The 16,560-nt window shown below is 44.9% G+C and overlaps 1 protein-coding gene across 9 annotated transcripts in view; it reads right to left on the bottom strand.

Annotated features, from left to right (window-relative positions):
- dnhd1 (dynein heavy chain domain 1) overlaps positions 1-15,485 on the bottom strand; it is a 29,039-nt gene extending 13,554 nt beyond the window's left edge. For all 9 annotated transcript variants that reach the window (XM_086212252.1, XM_086212255.1, XM_086212253.1 and 6 more), the window contains exons 1-23: positions 15,431-15,485; positions 13,832-14,270; positions 13,144-13,305; positions 12,870-13,073; positions 12,683-12,793; positions 12,002-12,158; positions 11,521-11,775; positions 10,812-10,955; positions 10,373-10,472; positions 9,657-9,886; positions 9,328-9,571; positions 7,964-8,121; positions 7,357-7,482; positions 6,745-7,021; positions 6,294-6,421; positions 5,055-5,253; positions 4,876-4,967; positions 4,531-4,747; positions 3,981-4,106; positions 3,779-3,876; positions 613-3,688; positions 356-461; positions 76-235 (exon numbers count right to left, since the gene is read on the bottom strand). In XM_086212252.1, the coding sequence (XP_086068378.1) occupies positions 76-235; positions 356-461; positions 613-3,688; positions 3,779-3,876; positions 3,981-4,106; positions 4,531-4,747; positions 4,876-4,967; positions 5,055-5,253; positions 6,294-6,421; positions 6,745-7,021; positions 7,357-7,482; positions 7,964-8,121; positions 9,328-9,571; positions 9,657-9,886; positions 10,373-10,472; positions 10,812-10,955; positions 11,521-11,775; positions 12,002-12,158; positions 12,683-12,793; positions 12,870-13,073; positions 13,144-13,305; positions 13,832-14,181 (6,720 nt within the window). In that variant the 5' untranslated portion in view covers positions 14,182-14,270; positions 15,431-15,485. The remainder of the gene's footprint in view (positions 1-75; positions 236-355; positions 462-612; positions 3,689-3,778; positions 3,877-3,980; positions 4,107-4,530; positions 4,748-4,875; positions 4,968-5,054; positions 5,254-6,293; positions 6,422-6,744; positions 7,022-7,356; positions 7,483-7,963; positions 8,122-9,327; positions 9,572-9,656; positions 9,887-10,372; positions 10,473-10,811; positions 10,956-11,520; positions 11,776-12,001; positions 12,159-12,682; positions 12,794-12,869; positions 13,074-13,143; positions 13,306-13,831; positions 14,271-15,430) is intronic.
- Positions 15,486-16,560: the final 1,075 nt, after the last annotated feature.

The raw sequence follows: 16,560 nt of genomic DNA, 5'->3' as shown, positions 1-16,560 counted from the left end.
CATGAAGACATTATTTCAGTACTGTACTCAAGCATTAAATTTACCTCCACACTGGGCAGTATGTCCAAGACATACCTTGGGAGAGATGGAATTTGTCAACAACGTGTTCCTGGGTAATATCTTGTTGTCGATGCTAAAGACGCATTCAAACACGGTCTCTTCATCCGGAACCACAACTTTATAACGACTGTTAAAAAGCGCTTGGCGGACGACAGAGTCGAACTGTGGCCAGTGGCTGAAGCAAAAACATGGAGAAAAAAACGAGAAAATTGGAAACCTGTTTTCATGTAGGAGAGATTTTACACGCAAACATACCAGACATATAACAACATAAAATGTTGCTTGCATATCTTACCGAGGATGTAGATGACCACCAAACCCCCAAATATAAGCCACCAGAAAAAGCTCTTTTTTCAGTGTCGCGTCTGTGTCTGATGTGTCAGTTCTTTGCAAGGGAATGTCTGCATGGAAATTCAGTGGTAAAGGGTCATGAGATGACTTTTGGCAGTACATAACAAAAAAAGTTAACACGACAACATGAATAAGTGGCAAATGGAGGGAGGCAAAAAAAAATCAGAGCTATTCCTTAAAGTTCATGAAAAGTGATCATACCTGCTTTAATGGGTTTAAATTCTGTCTGAAAATGCTGCAGAAGGGCGTGCAGGATTCGAATGAATGACGTGATCTCCAGCAGTCCATGTATTGAGCTTTGACAAGATTCCTCATTGGGAATTGCCCGTGTCCTGAGCAAAGTGAGTGTGCAGGAGAAAAGATCTTCAGCCAGTCGATTCCACATTGTCAAGGTCCCTTGATCCAGTCTGTGCTCACTACGCAGAGATTCCATTTCACCCATCCACACTGCTTTCCACTGGTCAGTCCCGGTAAAATTAACAAGGCTGCAACGGGTCACAGCAGAGGGGCTCGCACCACTTAGATCCGTGATCTCCATAAGCAACCTAAGGTGTGACCGGGGTGGCGCGAGCATTTCGCCTGATGACAGGCACAGGCATGGATCTTCAAAATTGTTCAGCGTACTTAAACAATCCAGCCAGCCTGGTCGGCCCACGGGCTCCCCATCCAGCACCAGCCATTTCACTGCCGTCCTCTGATCACTTTCCTTCTTTTTTCGACACGTTTCAGAACTTGTATACCCACGCCTTTCTGAATCTCTCAATACCTTTGCAACAGCTCCATCTCTCCATCCCCTCTTTTCACAAAAGCCGCCAAACAGCTCTTCATGGGACATGGTGTTCGGAAATATTACCACGGTGTCAACAAAGCTCCAGGTTAATGTAGCGATCTGAGGAACTGCCTGTGGGGTATCCTCCTCCACGTCCTTGGCAGCCAGACTATTGAGGGCTCCAGCCAGAACACTGTAACAGGTTGACTTTCCACTCCCTGAAAGTCCAACAAGCACAACAGCCTGAGACAGTTTCATGGTCTGGTAGAGTGTCAGAGCACCGTGAATTATTTCCTTGTCAGGGTGAAACAGTTTCCTTTCTAGTTCTCCGGTAAGTGCTTTTTTGAGCCGGCTCATTTCTACCTCCTCCATACACTGTTGAAAAAGTGGAAACTGCGACGCTAGAGGGAACGTGTCCTTGAAAATGTCATAGAAGTGTGAGGCTTTCTTTGTAACATTCATGACAGGTGAAAGGACAGAATTTATCGCCTGAACAAACACGGTTTCCTCCAGTAATTCCTGTCCAATGGAAAAATGAGAGCTGCTGTACCATCTGAAGGGTTTTTCAGTGTCTTCTTTGTTCTCATCAACTCCAGCAGTCACATTGTGTTGAGATGTAAGATCAGTTTGTTTCGTTGCAGAATTTTTAGCTCCATTCGGAATTTCTCGTTGCCTCACACTTTGTTGCAAGCGCATTTCAGTAGCAGAAATTATCTTTTGCAAGATGATGAGAAAGCCACTCTGGTCTTCTATGATGAAGCCCGGCAGACAGAGGGAATCCTTGGCCAGGCTGATGAAGGACACCAGACGGTGACTTAAAGACACAGCTTCTAAGAAACCAATAGAAGTCAGCAGTACCTCTGCGATGATCCTGTAATCTGGAAGTGTTAATGCAACAGGTCTGGTTGAAAATCGCAGACTTTGAGGAACCTCAGTTGAGTGTCCCTTGGATGAGATGAGAACACATCCATAGCTTGGGCGGGCACAAAGGCTTTTCCCTACGACTGCCAAGTGGAATTCAGGATCAGGAATGCCTTTGAAAGCTGTGACGCCATCAGCAGCCACGTCCTTCAGCTTCTCATTCACATGGTCTCTTTTCTTTCTTGTTAATTCAGAGAAAGACTGGTGGATATCTTCCAGATGCTGTGCCAGTAGTGACTGGACCCCTTGTGATAGTAGGTCCACAGAGTCCAGCAGGAGCCAGGCTCCGGTCAAGAGAGCACCACACAGCCTCCGATGAATGACGTCAGGTCTTGTGCTTGGACAGCACTCGATAATGACAACCTGGCGTCCCAGTGCTCTACCCAACTGGACCACGGTCTTTTTCTTTCCAGACGTACCAGGTCCACTCACAAACCCACCACTATAACTGGTTAGAGCAAGAAGAATCCCCAGTATCCCCCGATCTGTGCTGGGAGTATGCACCATCAACCAGTCTTTTGGACCAAAATACTCATAGCCAAGTTGGAGTCGATGGTCCAAGACATCCACATAACACGCAGAATCAGTCTGTCTTTTCAAACTCGGATGGTCTGAGCTTACATGATACTTTAAAAAACTCAGCCACTCAAAAGACAATGCTGGCTCACGTTGCACCTGCATGAGCTGAGAAAGCTGCTTTATATGTTTCATTGTAAGTTGCACGAATGCACGCAAGCACATCGTTGTGTATTTAGAAGCCAGGGTTTCTATGTTAGGCTCTGTGACTCTGTCTCTTATGGACCGGCTAAGGTTTTCCAGTTTTGCAGAGTTATATGCCTTGATGTCGCTCAGCTTCACTGGGCTTGATTCTTGGAAGGCTTGAAGAGTAACACTGTGCCACACTGTCTCCTCAGCCACCAGAAGGCACTGAAGGGGATATCGAGAAAGCAAACTAAGCACAGGCAGGACATTTTTCTGGGTACCTCCCACTCCTCTATCACCTGCCAAGTCTTGATTGGCTGGTTGCAGTTTGTTCCGTGCACCGGCGCATTGTATCATGAGCTGTTCCATTGTCAACTTGAATTGATTCTCAAAGGTGCAAAGCCAAGCCAAGGGATTATGATTTGGTTCCAAAGGCGCACGAAAGGTGATGTGCTCCTGGAGACTTCCAAACACCCCAAGCACCTTCATCTGTCCATCACATGAAGCACCACAGCCCTTTACATCTGCTGTGTTACATGTTTCTTTACAGTCCATTTCAAACCAACGTACACCTTTAAATAATTTGCGTACAAAGGGCAGCAGTGTTGAGGGCGTTGCGTGAAAAGAGAGTAGTTCTATAACTTCCCTGTCACTTAGGAACCAGAGTCTTGGAAACTGTTCAAAGAGGGAATCCATGCGATCAATCATCTGGATGGAAACAGACTCCATTGCAGAAAGTCCATCATTTAGAATCTGGCAAAGGTTGTGACCATGGAAGTTATCGGTTTTTGTCTTGTGACGAACAAGGTTCAATACATGAGGATGCCTCGATAAATAACGCGTCATGTTCACGAAAGTCTCATCAACCGGTTGGAAAAGCTGCAGCTGTGAAAAAGGAGACAAGCCAGAATCAAAACTGATGACTGACGCTAAAATGAAGACGCTGGTTTGATTTTTGAGTACACGAGGACGTACCAGATCCCCTCTCTGAACACCGAGGGATGATTCACGGAACATCCTGGTCAGGAACGCCCATGTTTGCTGGTATCTTACAAACAAACCAAGCAACCTCTCTGTATGTATTGAAAGAGACAGCTACAGTCAGGATGTTCGAGTTTATCCTCCACAGTATTTGAATGTGCTTCTGCACTTGGATGTGAAGAATGAAAATATTCACCAAGCTCTTGAAATGAGTGCATCCAGTCTTCTGTCTGCCACCTGAGCTCAGAGCTGTGTAGAGACCTCAGCGCGTTTGACAAAGTCATCAAATCATTATCAACATCAGCCAAATGTGTTTCCAGACCTGGCAATGAAAGAAGGTATAGAACGCTGTTTTGTACATTATTCCATTAAGTGTCGGCAAACACAGAAGCATGCGTGGTGGTTAATCGTGGTGACGCTGAAGTCACGCGGCCGTGGTGTAGTTCCGGCCCAGCATCAGTGCTGTGCTTCCGACCAGTGAATTTAGGCTTCAACAGTTATAAAAGTGGAGTTAATTCATGAAGATGATCTTGCTGAACAAAACACGCCAGTCTCACACTCTTGTTTGCCACAGATTTGATTCTTAACAATAATCCAAATGTCCCGTGCAAAACCTAAATTGTCTTTTGGTGGAGGGAGCCCATGGTGATGCTCACTTCCTGCTGGACTACAAAAACACCTCATCCCTGCAGCACTGCACGACGACATCTGCATAACTGAACGACTAACTTATTATTCCGTCTCACCGCTGATGATGACTCTGGTATCACAGGGGGAGTTTTGACGTGCAGCTCTGGTGTTAAAGACAGCTCCATCTGTGGAGGTCTCTGTTAATCCAGGCTCACAATGCTGCCAAACAGCAAATCTGAATTCTTCCATCTGGAAGAGTCTTCCTCTCCATTCCTGTTGAATCTTTAGGAACGTCTCCTCCATGGCACTCTCTGCTCGAGCATCCCTGCATGTCTAAGGGGGTATAAGGAACATGAACTGAAGCATTACAGGGATATGGGAGGATACTTTGTGGAACCTGTTTTGACCTGCAAGAATTATTTAGCCACTGACATAACATGTACAAGTACCACAACTCCCACCTTCTTGATTAGTTTCTGGTGAACCTCTATTTTTTGAGACATCAGTTCACCAACAGTCACGTTCCTCTCTGGATCACACGGTAGACCGACGCCTGTCACATGGAATATATTTTCACCATGTTAGATATGCTGTGCATTCCAGCATGTGACTGCATTCTAATCCAGGGACAATGTCTGACCTTGGAGAACAGCGGTCCAGTGACTGTGTTTGAGTGCGGAGCTCTGCAGCTCTGCCATGATTGCGAGCTGACGGCTTAGATTTCCCAGGGTTTCTAAAGCCTCCTGCAGTACAGCATCATGGGTAGGTATGATGCCTGTTAGACTTTCAACCTGCTGCTGCCACTTCACAATTTTCTCTTGAGCTTGCGATATCACAACCTAGCATGAACACATCAAACAATTAAAACTCAGCTGACACGTGAGGAAATGTATCAATACCACAAGAAGTTGACTTGAAGGTCGTTTCCATTCAGATGGCAAGTTAATTTCAACTTGGCTGCAGAAATGTTGAGACGCACATGAGGTGTGTTTCCATCACCTGGTCTGAAGCCAGTGAAATAGCCAACGGGCAGCGGAAAACAGAAGTAAATCATTTTATCGGTTAAAATATCGAAAAAGGTGTTGAGGAATTACAATCAGTGGGATAGTTTGTAACCTTTATGGTACCAGCTGGAATCAGAGGAGATGAGGACAAAGTTTTGGAATACCGGGAAGGCAGCAGTGAGGGAAACGGCTGGTTTCATTCACTTGTTTTGTGCATTTATTCTTAAAAAAAAACATTTTTTAAAAAAAGGCAAAAATGACCTCAGGGGTAAAAATGTTTTCTTTTTCAAAGATGAGGAAGATTCTTCTTCTTAATGTTGTCATTTCTGTAAACTTTTCCAACACTTTAAAGCAGGGGTGTCAAACCGGTCCAGTAAAGGGCCGTGTGGCTGCAGGTTTTCATTCCAACCAAGCAAAAGCAACACCTGATTCTACTTAAATCAATCAGGCTGTGTCCTCACAGCTCATTTGTTGGATCAGGTGTTGCTTTTGCTGGGTTGGAATGAAAACCTGCAGCCACACGGCCCTCTACTGGATCAGTTTGACACCCCTGCTTTAAAACAATCAAAAATCCACAGCCAGAACCAGACCACAGATTAATTATTTGTTCAAATCAAATGAATAAGGTTGCTCAAGTTGCTCTACAAAAAAATGGATCCCCCCCCCCAAAAAATCAACTTCATCCATCAGAATAGGTTACAAGCAGTGCATAAAAACTGTGGCTGAATATCTTCATGTCCTCCCCGCAAACTGGGGCCGTTGGGAATCTGCACGTGTTGAAAGTTGGCAGACAACTGACGCAACTGATTTCCTGCTTGTAAAAGATGGATTGTTATTTTGTTGATGAGCTGAGACACGTTAATTTGACAGGTTACCTCAGTGAACGCAGTGGTTCTCCACTCTTGGATCCATGTTCTGTAAAGAGCTACCAGCTCCCACAGCTCCCTGCGCGCCTTGATTAGCTGAATGTTTGTTGTCAGAACAGTGGAACCCATCGGGTTTTCTGATGGGAAAAGACAAACATGACGGTGTCAGGAGACGATGGCAGATTTCCTTGTCCTGTTTTTGTGTGTGTGTGTGTGTGTGTGTGTGTGTGTGTGTGTGTGTGTGTGTGTGTGTGTGTGTGTGTGTGTGTGCATAAATTTGAATGACATGAAGCAAGACAATGAATCCCCAAACTTTCACTGGTGGAAGTCTTTCATAATTTAATAAAGTTAAATAATGCATCTTAAAAGTTTGTAACTGTGGCTAATGAACCCCGAGATTTACAACAATGATAGAAACTCATGAATGTTTGTGATTTATTTATAGATTTTCTTGTCTTACCTTGTAGGGCTTCTCTGGTCCTGCTGAACTGTTCCAGCTTTGCTTGGATAGTCTGCCCACGTAGACACATGCAGTTCAGTCTGGAGACCATTTCATCGGCATTCTTGGTTGGATCAAGGAACGGCCCCCCGGTGGCATCAGAGACCAGGTTTTTAAGATCACACACCAAAAATGAGAACATGGTGTCCACTGCATTCGACATGGGAGGAAGAGTGAGGCCCACGCTGCTTTCTGCTTCCCTCAGAAGGCTTAAAAAGCAGTTCCACAAGTCCAGCATCTAAATACAGAATACACAAGCCCACTTTTAGCATCCATATCTAGTTTTTATAACGACTGTTAACAAATTTTTTTTTAATGGTGCTGTTTTACGTGTTCCCATTTACGGATCTTTATTTATGTTGCCTGTTGTATGAGATGTTGTACTTGAAGTCAGGTGTTTCTCTGTCAACCTGCCCAGGATGCAAATTAGCTCTTTGCCATCTCTGGTGCAATAACGGTGAACTGTGTGCTGTACCTGTTCAATAAACAACTCAAAGTAGGTGCTTCTAAGATGCGACGACAGCGATGTAATGTTTTGAAATGATGGCTGAATCGACCTCATTGTCCCCAAACCTTGTGTTTCAGAGTCAGCTCCTCTTCCGTCATCTTTCGATAGTTCCTGCAGACAACATCCTGGAGGGCGCAGGCGTTCTCCAATCGTTCCTGCATGCCAGCCAACGATTTCACAGAATCCTTCACCTGAGAGAGAAGACACATTCTATCTGTGATGAAAGAAACGCGCTTAATCACATTTGGGGGGGGGTTTGTCCAAAAAGGATTTCTAATTTAGTCAATTTTACACCTTATCTTAAATGTAAAGATAAAATCCCATCACTAATGAGGTGTCTGAAGTTGACTAATATATTGAGGAGGACTCAGGAACATAAACTGTACATTTTACTTAAATAAACTGATAGAAAATGCTCTGTAGCACCTGATTATTCTTGGATAATAAAATATGAATTCACAGCACATTTGCTCTGGCATCACAGAGTCCTTGTGATAAATAATTCACGTGAGTGTGGGACCGAGGGAAGCGCTGGGGAGAATCTCAAACTTGGATTTGATGAGATCAAATATATCACGTTCTGTACAACTTGTAATTTACAGACTTTCGCGTATTTACATGATATATTACGCAAATGTACCTTTCATGCAGGAGTTTAAAGAGCATCTTTACCCTGAGAGTGTATTTTGAGAAGTCGTCTAAGTTTCGGGGTTCAGTCTTGAGATCAGCAGCAGTTCTTTCCAAATCAGACACGAGACTCTCGGACTGCAGTTTCATCTGCTCGACGAGCTGCTGCAGCACTTTGTCCTCCATGAGTCTCAGCTGTCGCCCTGGAGAGGAATCAGCAAGGATGAAGAGAATCTTACTAAACCAGTAAAAAAATGAATGTTGCTTAGTTTAAAGTTATAGAGTGGTGCAGAGATGAGTCCAGCCCCCCTGGTCTAGGTTAGCAAAACACAGCATCCAGTTCCCGCGTCTCAGAGTTGATGGGGTTTTTGGTTAAATGACTAAAATACAGCCTGGGGTTCCAAGAAGCTTAAAAAGTTTTAAATGTTTTCTTTTATGACATAAAATACATCATCAAACATCACGGTGATATATTTTGAGGCTTTTTATGTTGTTGCTTGACATTAAAGGTCATCAGGGTGCCGCTGGAGGAGGCTACAGACCAATTTAGCACCTGACCCTTTAGTTGTTCCAGTTACAATGACAATGACACTGAATCTGAACCTGAAGAGGCTCCAGCTGCACCCGTAGCTCCACCTGCTCACGTCCCCGTCTGTCCATCAGTCTCTCCTCCTTTCTCTCCCTCTTTATCTCTGTCCCTCTCTTTCCTTCTGTCTCTCTGTCCTCCTCCATTCTCTGTCTTTGTCTCTGTCCATCAGTCTCTCCTCCTTTCTCTCCCTCTTTATCTCTGTCCCTCTCTTTCCTTCCGTCTCTCTGTCCTCCTCCATTCTCTGTCTTTGTCTCTGTCCATCAGTCTCTCCTCCTTTCTCTCCCTCTTTATCTCTGTCCCTCTCTTTCCTTCTGTCTCTCTGTCTTCCTCCATTCTCTGTCTTTGTCTCTGTCCTGCTCTCCTGCTCTCTCTCTCCGTCCCCACTGATCCTGGATCTGCTCCACCTTCCTGCTGGTAAAGGAAGGTTCTGGTGGCTGCTGTTGCAGGATGTGCTGCTGATGGAGAATTGTTGGGTGGAGGTTCATTGAAGGAGGGAGGTGCTGGACCTGCTCTACTTGGAAAGAGTCAGGAGAGAACCTTTGTTGGGGTTTGGCGCCGTACAAATAAAACTGGCTTGACTTGACTTGACAAGGGTGAAAACAGGAGCGTGAAGCTTCGTCGTGGTGGTGTTGAGGTCAAACATCGTCACAGTGGTGTTCATTAGATTTCAATCCTCAAAGATAGATTCTGACAGGCCTGTTAGGGAACCCATGACCAAAAATGCATCATCCCTGCAACACGATGCAAGAACGACTCAACATACAGGAGTTTTCTGTGGATGCTGTGGAGGTTTGATCGCTGTCCTGTGGCACAGACGTACCTAGATGTTCCTTCAGGTTGGAGCAGCGAATAATAATCAGCTGGTTGGAGGCCAAGATCGACGGGGGAATCGTGTGGACGGTTTCAATCCAGCAGCGCATCTTCTCAATGTGCTCCTGGTACACCAACGCCGGCTGACCCTTCATACCATCTGAAGAGGCAAGACTCCACTGGACAAGGAACTGGTGGATGTCCAGCAGCCATGTGTACCTCTCACACAGCTGCTGGAGCTCTGACTGGGCTTCCTGTCCAAAAACCAGAGACACGAACTATAAATGTGAACAAAAAAATGTGCATTGATGCTGTCGTGATTGTTGCTCAAAGTCTTGCCTGCATGAGCACATTCTGCTGCTGCTCCGCTTGTTTTGAGACATCGTGGACGTGGAGATGCCACAGAAGCTGTCCTCTGGACAGAGGGTAGTAGCAGCCGTGCACTCGCTGGCCCTGGAACGTCGTCCCTGTGGGTGTCAGCAGCAGCCGGCGAGCTTGTTGATCTCTGACCCGCCGACAGCAGCTAAACTCTCGGTGACCACTCCACCCGCTACTCTCTTGGTTTCCTCCTGGTAGTCATCACACAAAACAAAAAGAAAAGCACATGTGCGTGCTGACATACTGACTTTGGTCCCAGTGGTGGTAAATGATGTGGTGCTGAAGTATTTTCACTCAAGTACACTGCTGAACCACCTTTACTTGAGTTTTCATATTTCAGTGGACTTTATACTCTGATGAAGATGATAAACTTTCACATTTGAATCCTTCACTCACAGAGCAGCAACTGTAACACAACACTTTGATACCATCTGGTACTTCAGTAAACCCAGTACTAAGATACTTGCTGACTTTTACTTATGTGGAATTTTGAATGGGTACTTTTACTTTTACCAGAGAATTATTCAATCCGCATTTTTTCTATTTCCACTTCAGTAAAGGAACTTCAGACTTCTTCCACTGCGTTTTTTTTTTCACAATATCAATCTAGTTAGTTGCCAGAGTCCCACCACTAACTTTTGACAGAGCAACAGAATCCTAAACGTGAAGGGTCGTACCTGCAGGAGTCGGACAGGTGTCAGACGTTGAGTCCTGGGCCGACCACCAGCTGGCCAGACGCTCGCTGACCTCCAGGAATAGTCCACACGAGTCACACATCTGCCAGTAAAACTGCGATCAACTCAAAATACTGGCAATGTGGGGGGATGTGATAAACATACTTCCACAATTTTAACAGGTTAGTTTTTTGTCTAGATAGTTGATGCATGTTGAACGTCAGGTTTCTCAGTGTGCCGCACGTTCTGTAAGCCCTAATTGCATTTGTGGTTGTCTGACAGCTGATTTGATGTCTTTTCCTGTTGTCAGTTTTCATGTCGTTGTTGGATTGGGATTCACAAACTGAAGGATTCTTTTTAGCACGTCCAAAAATTCACAAATAATAAATGGATTTAAATGGTGAAATGTTTCTATCTGTATTCATAGACACGTATAAATCACCTGCATGAGAGAGTCTCCAACAGTCAGGAGAGCTTCACTCAGGGTCTCTTGGAACACACGTAGAGGGGGGTCTAGAGTCAGCTGACCACTGCCACTCACACACAGCTCCGTCTGGAAGAGCCCGCCCTCCGCAGACGTCGCCCTCTGACAAATGCGGACACAGCGTTACCTTGATTGTGCTCTTATTTCTGCTTTGTCAGTTTAATAACCTCCATTAATGGGGAGCCTCGTGTATCTCGTTCTGGTTCCATAGCTCACCTCAGCGCTCTTGGGTCACATGTTTACAACGTTTACGTAACAACTTCAGTAATATATAGACTTTGTGGCCACAAGATATAAGTTGGTCCCTCAATGCCGTTCTTCTAGGCCATGACATAAGACGATCATTCTATTCCTTTGTTGCCATAATCTTTAACTTGTTCACACAATTTGAATCCTTCGTGGCCTCTAAATAAGAAGCTAATTTGTTCCCACTCATCAGCCTGAGGAAATCCAAAATAACTAAATTGCTAAAACAAGTTATGTCATATGTTAACTAAATTAAACTGAGGGAACAAGTTCATGTTGTGGCCACAAAATGCACAAATGTATTTTTCTCTCCATGGCCACTTCAGGGTTCTGTATAAATTACAGTGCTATTGCACGTTTTATACCTAATGTTTACGTTGTGGTGGTGGGTGATACATGTCTGAAGTTAAACCCTGGTCACCTTCAGAACGTTGTTGAGGAAGCTCGTCACGTCTCGCCGGGTGATCGTGACGAGACTCTGCACAACCATCTGATGGATGAGAGCAGCAAAGTTGCCCAGTTTCAGCAGGATGTTTTCAGCCCTGGAGAACTCCATCTTCAGCCGCTGCTGGTGCGCCAGGTGGAGGTGGATGGGTTCATGGCGCTCAGGTAGCTTTCCAGCACATTCAAGGTGCAGCTGCAGCTCCTGGTGGGCCTTGTGGCTGTCCTCCCTCACCTGGATCATCAAGGTTCATAATCAGGATAAAATTCTAGACAGAAAAGATTTGCGCACTTATGCCACCCAGAAAACTGACCACATGACCAGGGAGGGCAGAAGAGGACCGCCTGCTTTCTGACTCGTGAAATGTAATTCTCTCAACTTCTCAATCACAGATAAAGACATTCTTTAAACTTGGCGTCGGCTTGACGTAATTTTCATTTATATCGTGCAAAAATAGTACCTTGTTCAGGATGAAAGTGTGACAATGTGATAACTTCCTCAAAACCTGCAGACACTCTTGATTTTTGCTCATCAGAAGATTCTTGAATTCTGGTAACGTGTACGTTGTTGACTCATCCTGTGGCAGCCAGTGTGTCTCTTTCAGTTCTTCAATTATTCTGGAAAAGAGTCATGTGATTACTGAGCGATCCGGGCATTGCATAACACTCCATTCCATCTTTTTTGGGGGGAAATGCTATTGTTATTGTCCATCAACCTCAGAGCCAGATGAGAAGATAGAGATCCCTCCCTCCTCTGTGCTGCGTTAGGGATTGTGCTAAGCTAACTAGCATCATGCAGTCCACCTGAAGTAAAAGGGAATTTTCACATTTCTTCATTCACAGCAGTTTGGTTACTTGATAACTTCCTTTCATCTGTGTCATTCGCACAAGTTCGGATGTTGTCTTGATTGTGTTTATTTACACCACAAGAATTGGAGCCTGCGAGTATTCGCCTCCAGAAAGAGCAAAGGAACACTGATACTGCTGTTGTTGTGCTACTACTCTTTACGAACATCCCCTGCAACTTTAGAGCGAGAACGTTTGGACATTTAATCTGTGAAGACTAGCAGCACCTGAAGCTACTCCTCTTCGTGTACAGTAGAAAAACGGTGACTCAAGACTGAAACGTTGATGTGACGTACCTGGACAAGAGAAGAAGAGAATCTCTGAACTGAGGTACAGTCAGGAGCAGCGTGCTCTGCAGGTGCTCGCACTTGCGCTTAAAAATAATCTTGCGCACGTTTCTATGCCACCTGGCACAAAAACAAACCACAAGGGGTCAAGCATGGAAGAACACGTGAGTCATTAGCGGGACAAAAAGCTACTTACCAAGTGAAAGCTTTCCGCATCCTGAAGTCCTTAAAAAATGGAATTTCCTGCAAAGATTTCCACAGCACAGACTCCCTGTACCACTCCGCCAGACTCACTAGTCCACCGTAGCCCCTCTCGGTCACATGCAGTACAGTGTTAGGAGAGAAGATGTAGTACTCTGATCCAGCTTCACTCGCATGGACCACTCGCAGGTCATAGGGTCTGTTAGAGGAGAGGACAACTGTGTATTTATACCACAAGCTTAATCTGCGTAGTCCTTATCAACATTTACCTATAAGAGTCCCCCTCCACTTCTCTCAGGTAGTAGAGCCTCAAGTCTCCCAGGTCTCGTCTCTTCACGAGTGCCTGAACCACCTCTGTGACTGTGGGAGGAACCGGATTCATCGTCTTCACCGTTTTCATCCCACCAGTCGCCAGTTCTTCATCCGTCAAACTGACAGGAGAGCACGAGTTGAGAGCAGCAGAACAACAGAGCAGCATGAGCACGCTACAGGGTATCAAACAAGTCCCCAAGTCCCGAGTCACTGCTGACGGGACTCCAGCCTCAAGTCCAAGTCAACTCAATGTTTCCGGTCTCAAGTCAAAGTCAAGACCAGGTCAGGTCTCCATTTTTTCTCTGATTTTTGGTCTCTGGTGCAAGTCAAGCATCTCTCATGTTGTCATGTTCTGTAACACAGCGTTGATACGCGACCCGGTGGGTTTGGGACCATCAACACTCTCCTTCTTCAGCCCAATGTTTGGACAGGCGGCTCAGGTTTGGTTCAGGAAGTGACGGACCTACTGGGAGCTACCACGTGTTCAGAGCCAGAGTTTATAATTGATGCGCAGACGCTTGAATGGAACGCAGAGGAAAATCCTCCCTCCCCTGTTATCACGCAATAACCTTCAATGTCATTATTATCAAAAATATATCATCAGAATCAATGACCAGCGTATTGATTAGTGATTATTACATGTACCTCCCGACAGGCATGTCACGGCTCGGTGTTGAGGCCGTGAGTCTTGCAGGTCCTTCTGCTGAGGTCTGTCTTGGCCCAGCCTGGACTGTGAGAGGTGGTAACGGTCCCACTGATGAAGGGCTGTCAGAAGCACCACTATGAAGGATGGCGGCGGGACTGAAAAGGCGCCTGGCCACCACGGCGGCAGAGGGAGAACGTGGCTCTGGCCATAGAGGCGGTAAAGTCGCATGATACCCAGAAGTGGCGATAGGTGAGCGGGCTTTTTTCTTAACCTTTGGATCAAAATGGTCTCTTCCATTTGTCCGAGAGGTTCCACCATGAGATCTTTTCTCTGGAGAAGCGGCAAACATGCTGCCAGTCTTTCCAGGAAGAGCATCAGCAGGTGGGAGGAGCACAGACTAGATCCTCCCGGTCCACATCAGGACTTTTACAGGGATTTCTGGAAGGAATAAAAGACAATTATCTGTGAAATCACACACAATTGTGCTTTGTAATGTAAATACTTCTGACTACATATTACAAACACGTGTACTATATTCACTTGGGTCCATATTCCTGTAGCTGTGATGTACATACCCTCTGCTGTGTTTAAAACATAGATATTCACTTGATATATCACTTGTTCTCTTTAATGTTCTCAAATAAAATATCTAAATCAAAATATGGACTATGACGTATTCATCGGTATCTTACAGATCCTCAGAGTGGCCACAGAAGGGAAGCATATTTTGTTGGCATAAAAAGAAAAAGAAATCTGCAGCCACCAGATACAAATTGTTCCCTCAACTAAATAATTTGTAGCCACGAGATAAAGAGCTAAATTGCTCCTCCGTGTGGTTATTCTGAAGCCAAATGTTCATAAAATCACTTGTTTCCATAATTTGATTCATTTGTGGAAGCCACATAAACCGTTTAGCCACAAAACAGCTAAACTGAGGGAACAAGTCATATTTTGTGGCCAACATTTGCTTTTCTTTCCCTTCTTATGCTTCTCTCTTTGGCCCCTCCAGGACACCGTAGAACATAAAACGCATCTATCATCGCGTGACTCAACGTGACAGCTTTAATTCATCAGTGCACAGTGTATTTATCAAGTCTATTTACCTACTCAGCACCAAATTACATATAAACTGTTCACAAGTCTTTGCCAGCACTTTTTTATACAATTAGCTTTCACCCACAACAACGAACCAGACCTAAAGAACAACATCTAATCATGCAGACATTGAAGTGGCGTCCAGGGTTGTTAGCAAGGACATGAGCACCATGAACTACTGACTACAGTTTATTTCATTTCCATTAACTGCTCCGTTGACACAGTTGGTCAAATCAAGCTCATTTACTCGCCTTCAGTCCACATTTTAATGTCTTTCAATGTCACGTTTAAAACTAGCTGAACAACGCAGTCACCCGTAACTAACTAGTTCAGCGAGTTAACTTCACCAGACGTAGTTTGTTAACCTGATTGACCAACACACACACACACGTGGAAACCCGTCGGTCGCTATATTCACGTTTAAACTAGTGATTACACAACTTTAAGAAAGAATAACTCTCTCTCTCTCTCTCTCTCTCTCTCTCTCTCGGGACCTTTCTTACCTGGCCCGCGAAGTTGACTGCGCAGCCACGGCGACGGCGGGTTGCCATGGTAACGCACAACGGCTTCAGCGGGGTTGTGGAGCGGCTCCGTCTGCTGGTGAAGGTCAAATGCTCCGAGCTCAGAAACACGAAATCTACCGGTGTTTTGTTTTGTTTTGTTTTTTAAATAAATTAAATTAATTAACATAAAATGAAAGAACCTTTTGGAAAAAACCTGCACAAGTTTGCTCACGTTTGTTGTATCAAACCATGGAGCCTCGTACTCATTTTATGGAATTGTACATTGCTCAGTTTTGACACGATTCTTTTCTTCTTCCCGTTTAAACAGATGACTCCAAAGTCATGAGGACCGTCCTCAAAGGTGTGAGAGAAAAAAATATCGTAAAAACAGTGTGTGTGACCTCTGCCAACAGTCATACTTGGAAAAAAAATTAAAAAAAAAACCTCTTAAGTGCTTTGTTGTAGTCAACTGGACTCATTCAGTTCTTGGAAAAGTTTCACTACAACATGGTACTTAGGAGGTTCTATGACCTGGATGACCCAGAACCTTCAGTGACACTTAGGAAGACCGTAACTAGATGTGAGACAGCTACAACGCATCGTATACAGTTTAAATGTGTAGAAATACACCAAATGTGATTATTACATGATCCTTCTTGTAAATAATATCAATGTAACAGTAATATCAGCGATATCATGTAGTATTTTGTATTGCTGATGCTGATACTGGTGAATATGTGAACAAGGGCCCTCCAGGCACTGGCGTAGTTTTATGAGCCAGACGTCAGGGGTTTGATGTGACGTTGACGTTGAGCTCCCTGGACATCAACAACGCCTCAGCCTAGTTACCTTGATCATGTAACTACAAAGTCTTTGACTTGTCATGGCGGCGCACAACCACCAGAGACGGCTACATGATACCTGACCCGCCTCAAAATCAGCGTTGTTATTATTATGGCTGACAAGAAAGGGATGAGTGAGACATCACAAGCCAGAAATTAAAACAAAACCTCGCCGGCCTGGTTTAGAATGTAAATGTGCAGGTGTCGACCTACTCATCAGGAAGTCCAGGACAACCAGATCCATGAGGTCCACCAGTCTTGTTCCTTTGTCGTACGGGGGAGTCTTCT

This window comes from Aulostomus chinensis, chromosome 8, assembly GCF_037954235.1.
Source record: "Aulostomus chinensis isolate RoL2024-O1b breed Wild chromosome 8, RoL_Achi_v1.0, whole genome shotgun sequence".
Lineage (NCBI taxonomy): Eukaryota > Metazoa > Chordata > Actinopteri > Syngnathiformes > Aulostomidae > Aulostomus > Aulostomus chinensis.
The sequence above is the reverse complement of the archived record's forward strand: the minus strand, read 5'-3'. Positions and strand labels throughout refer to the sequence as shown.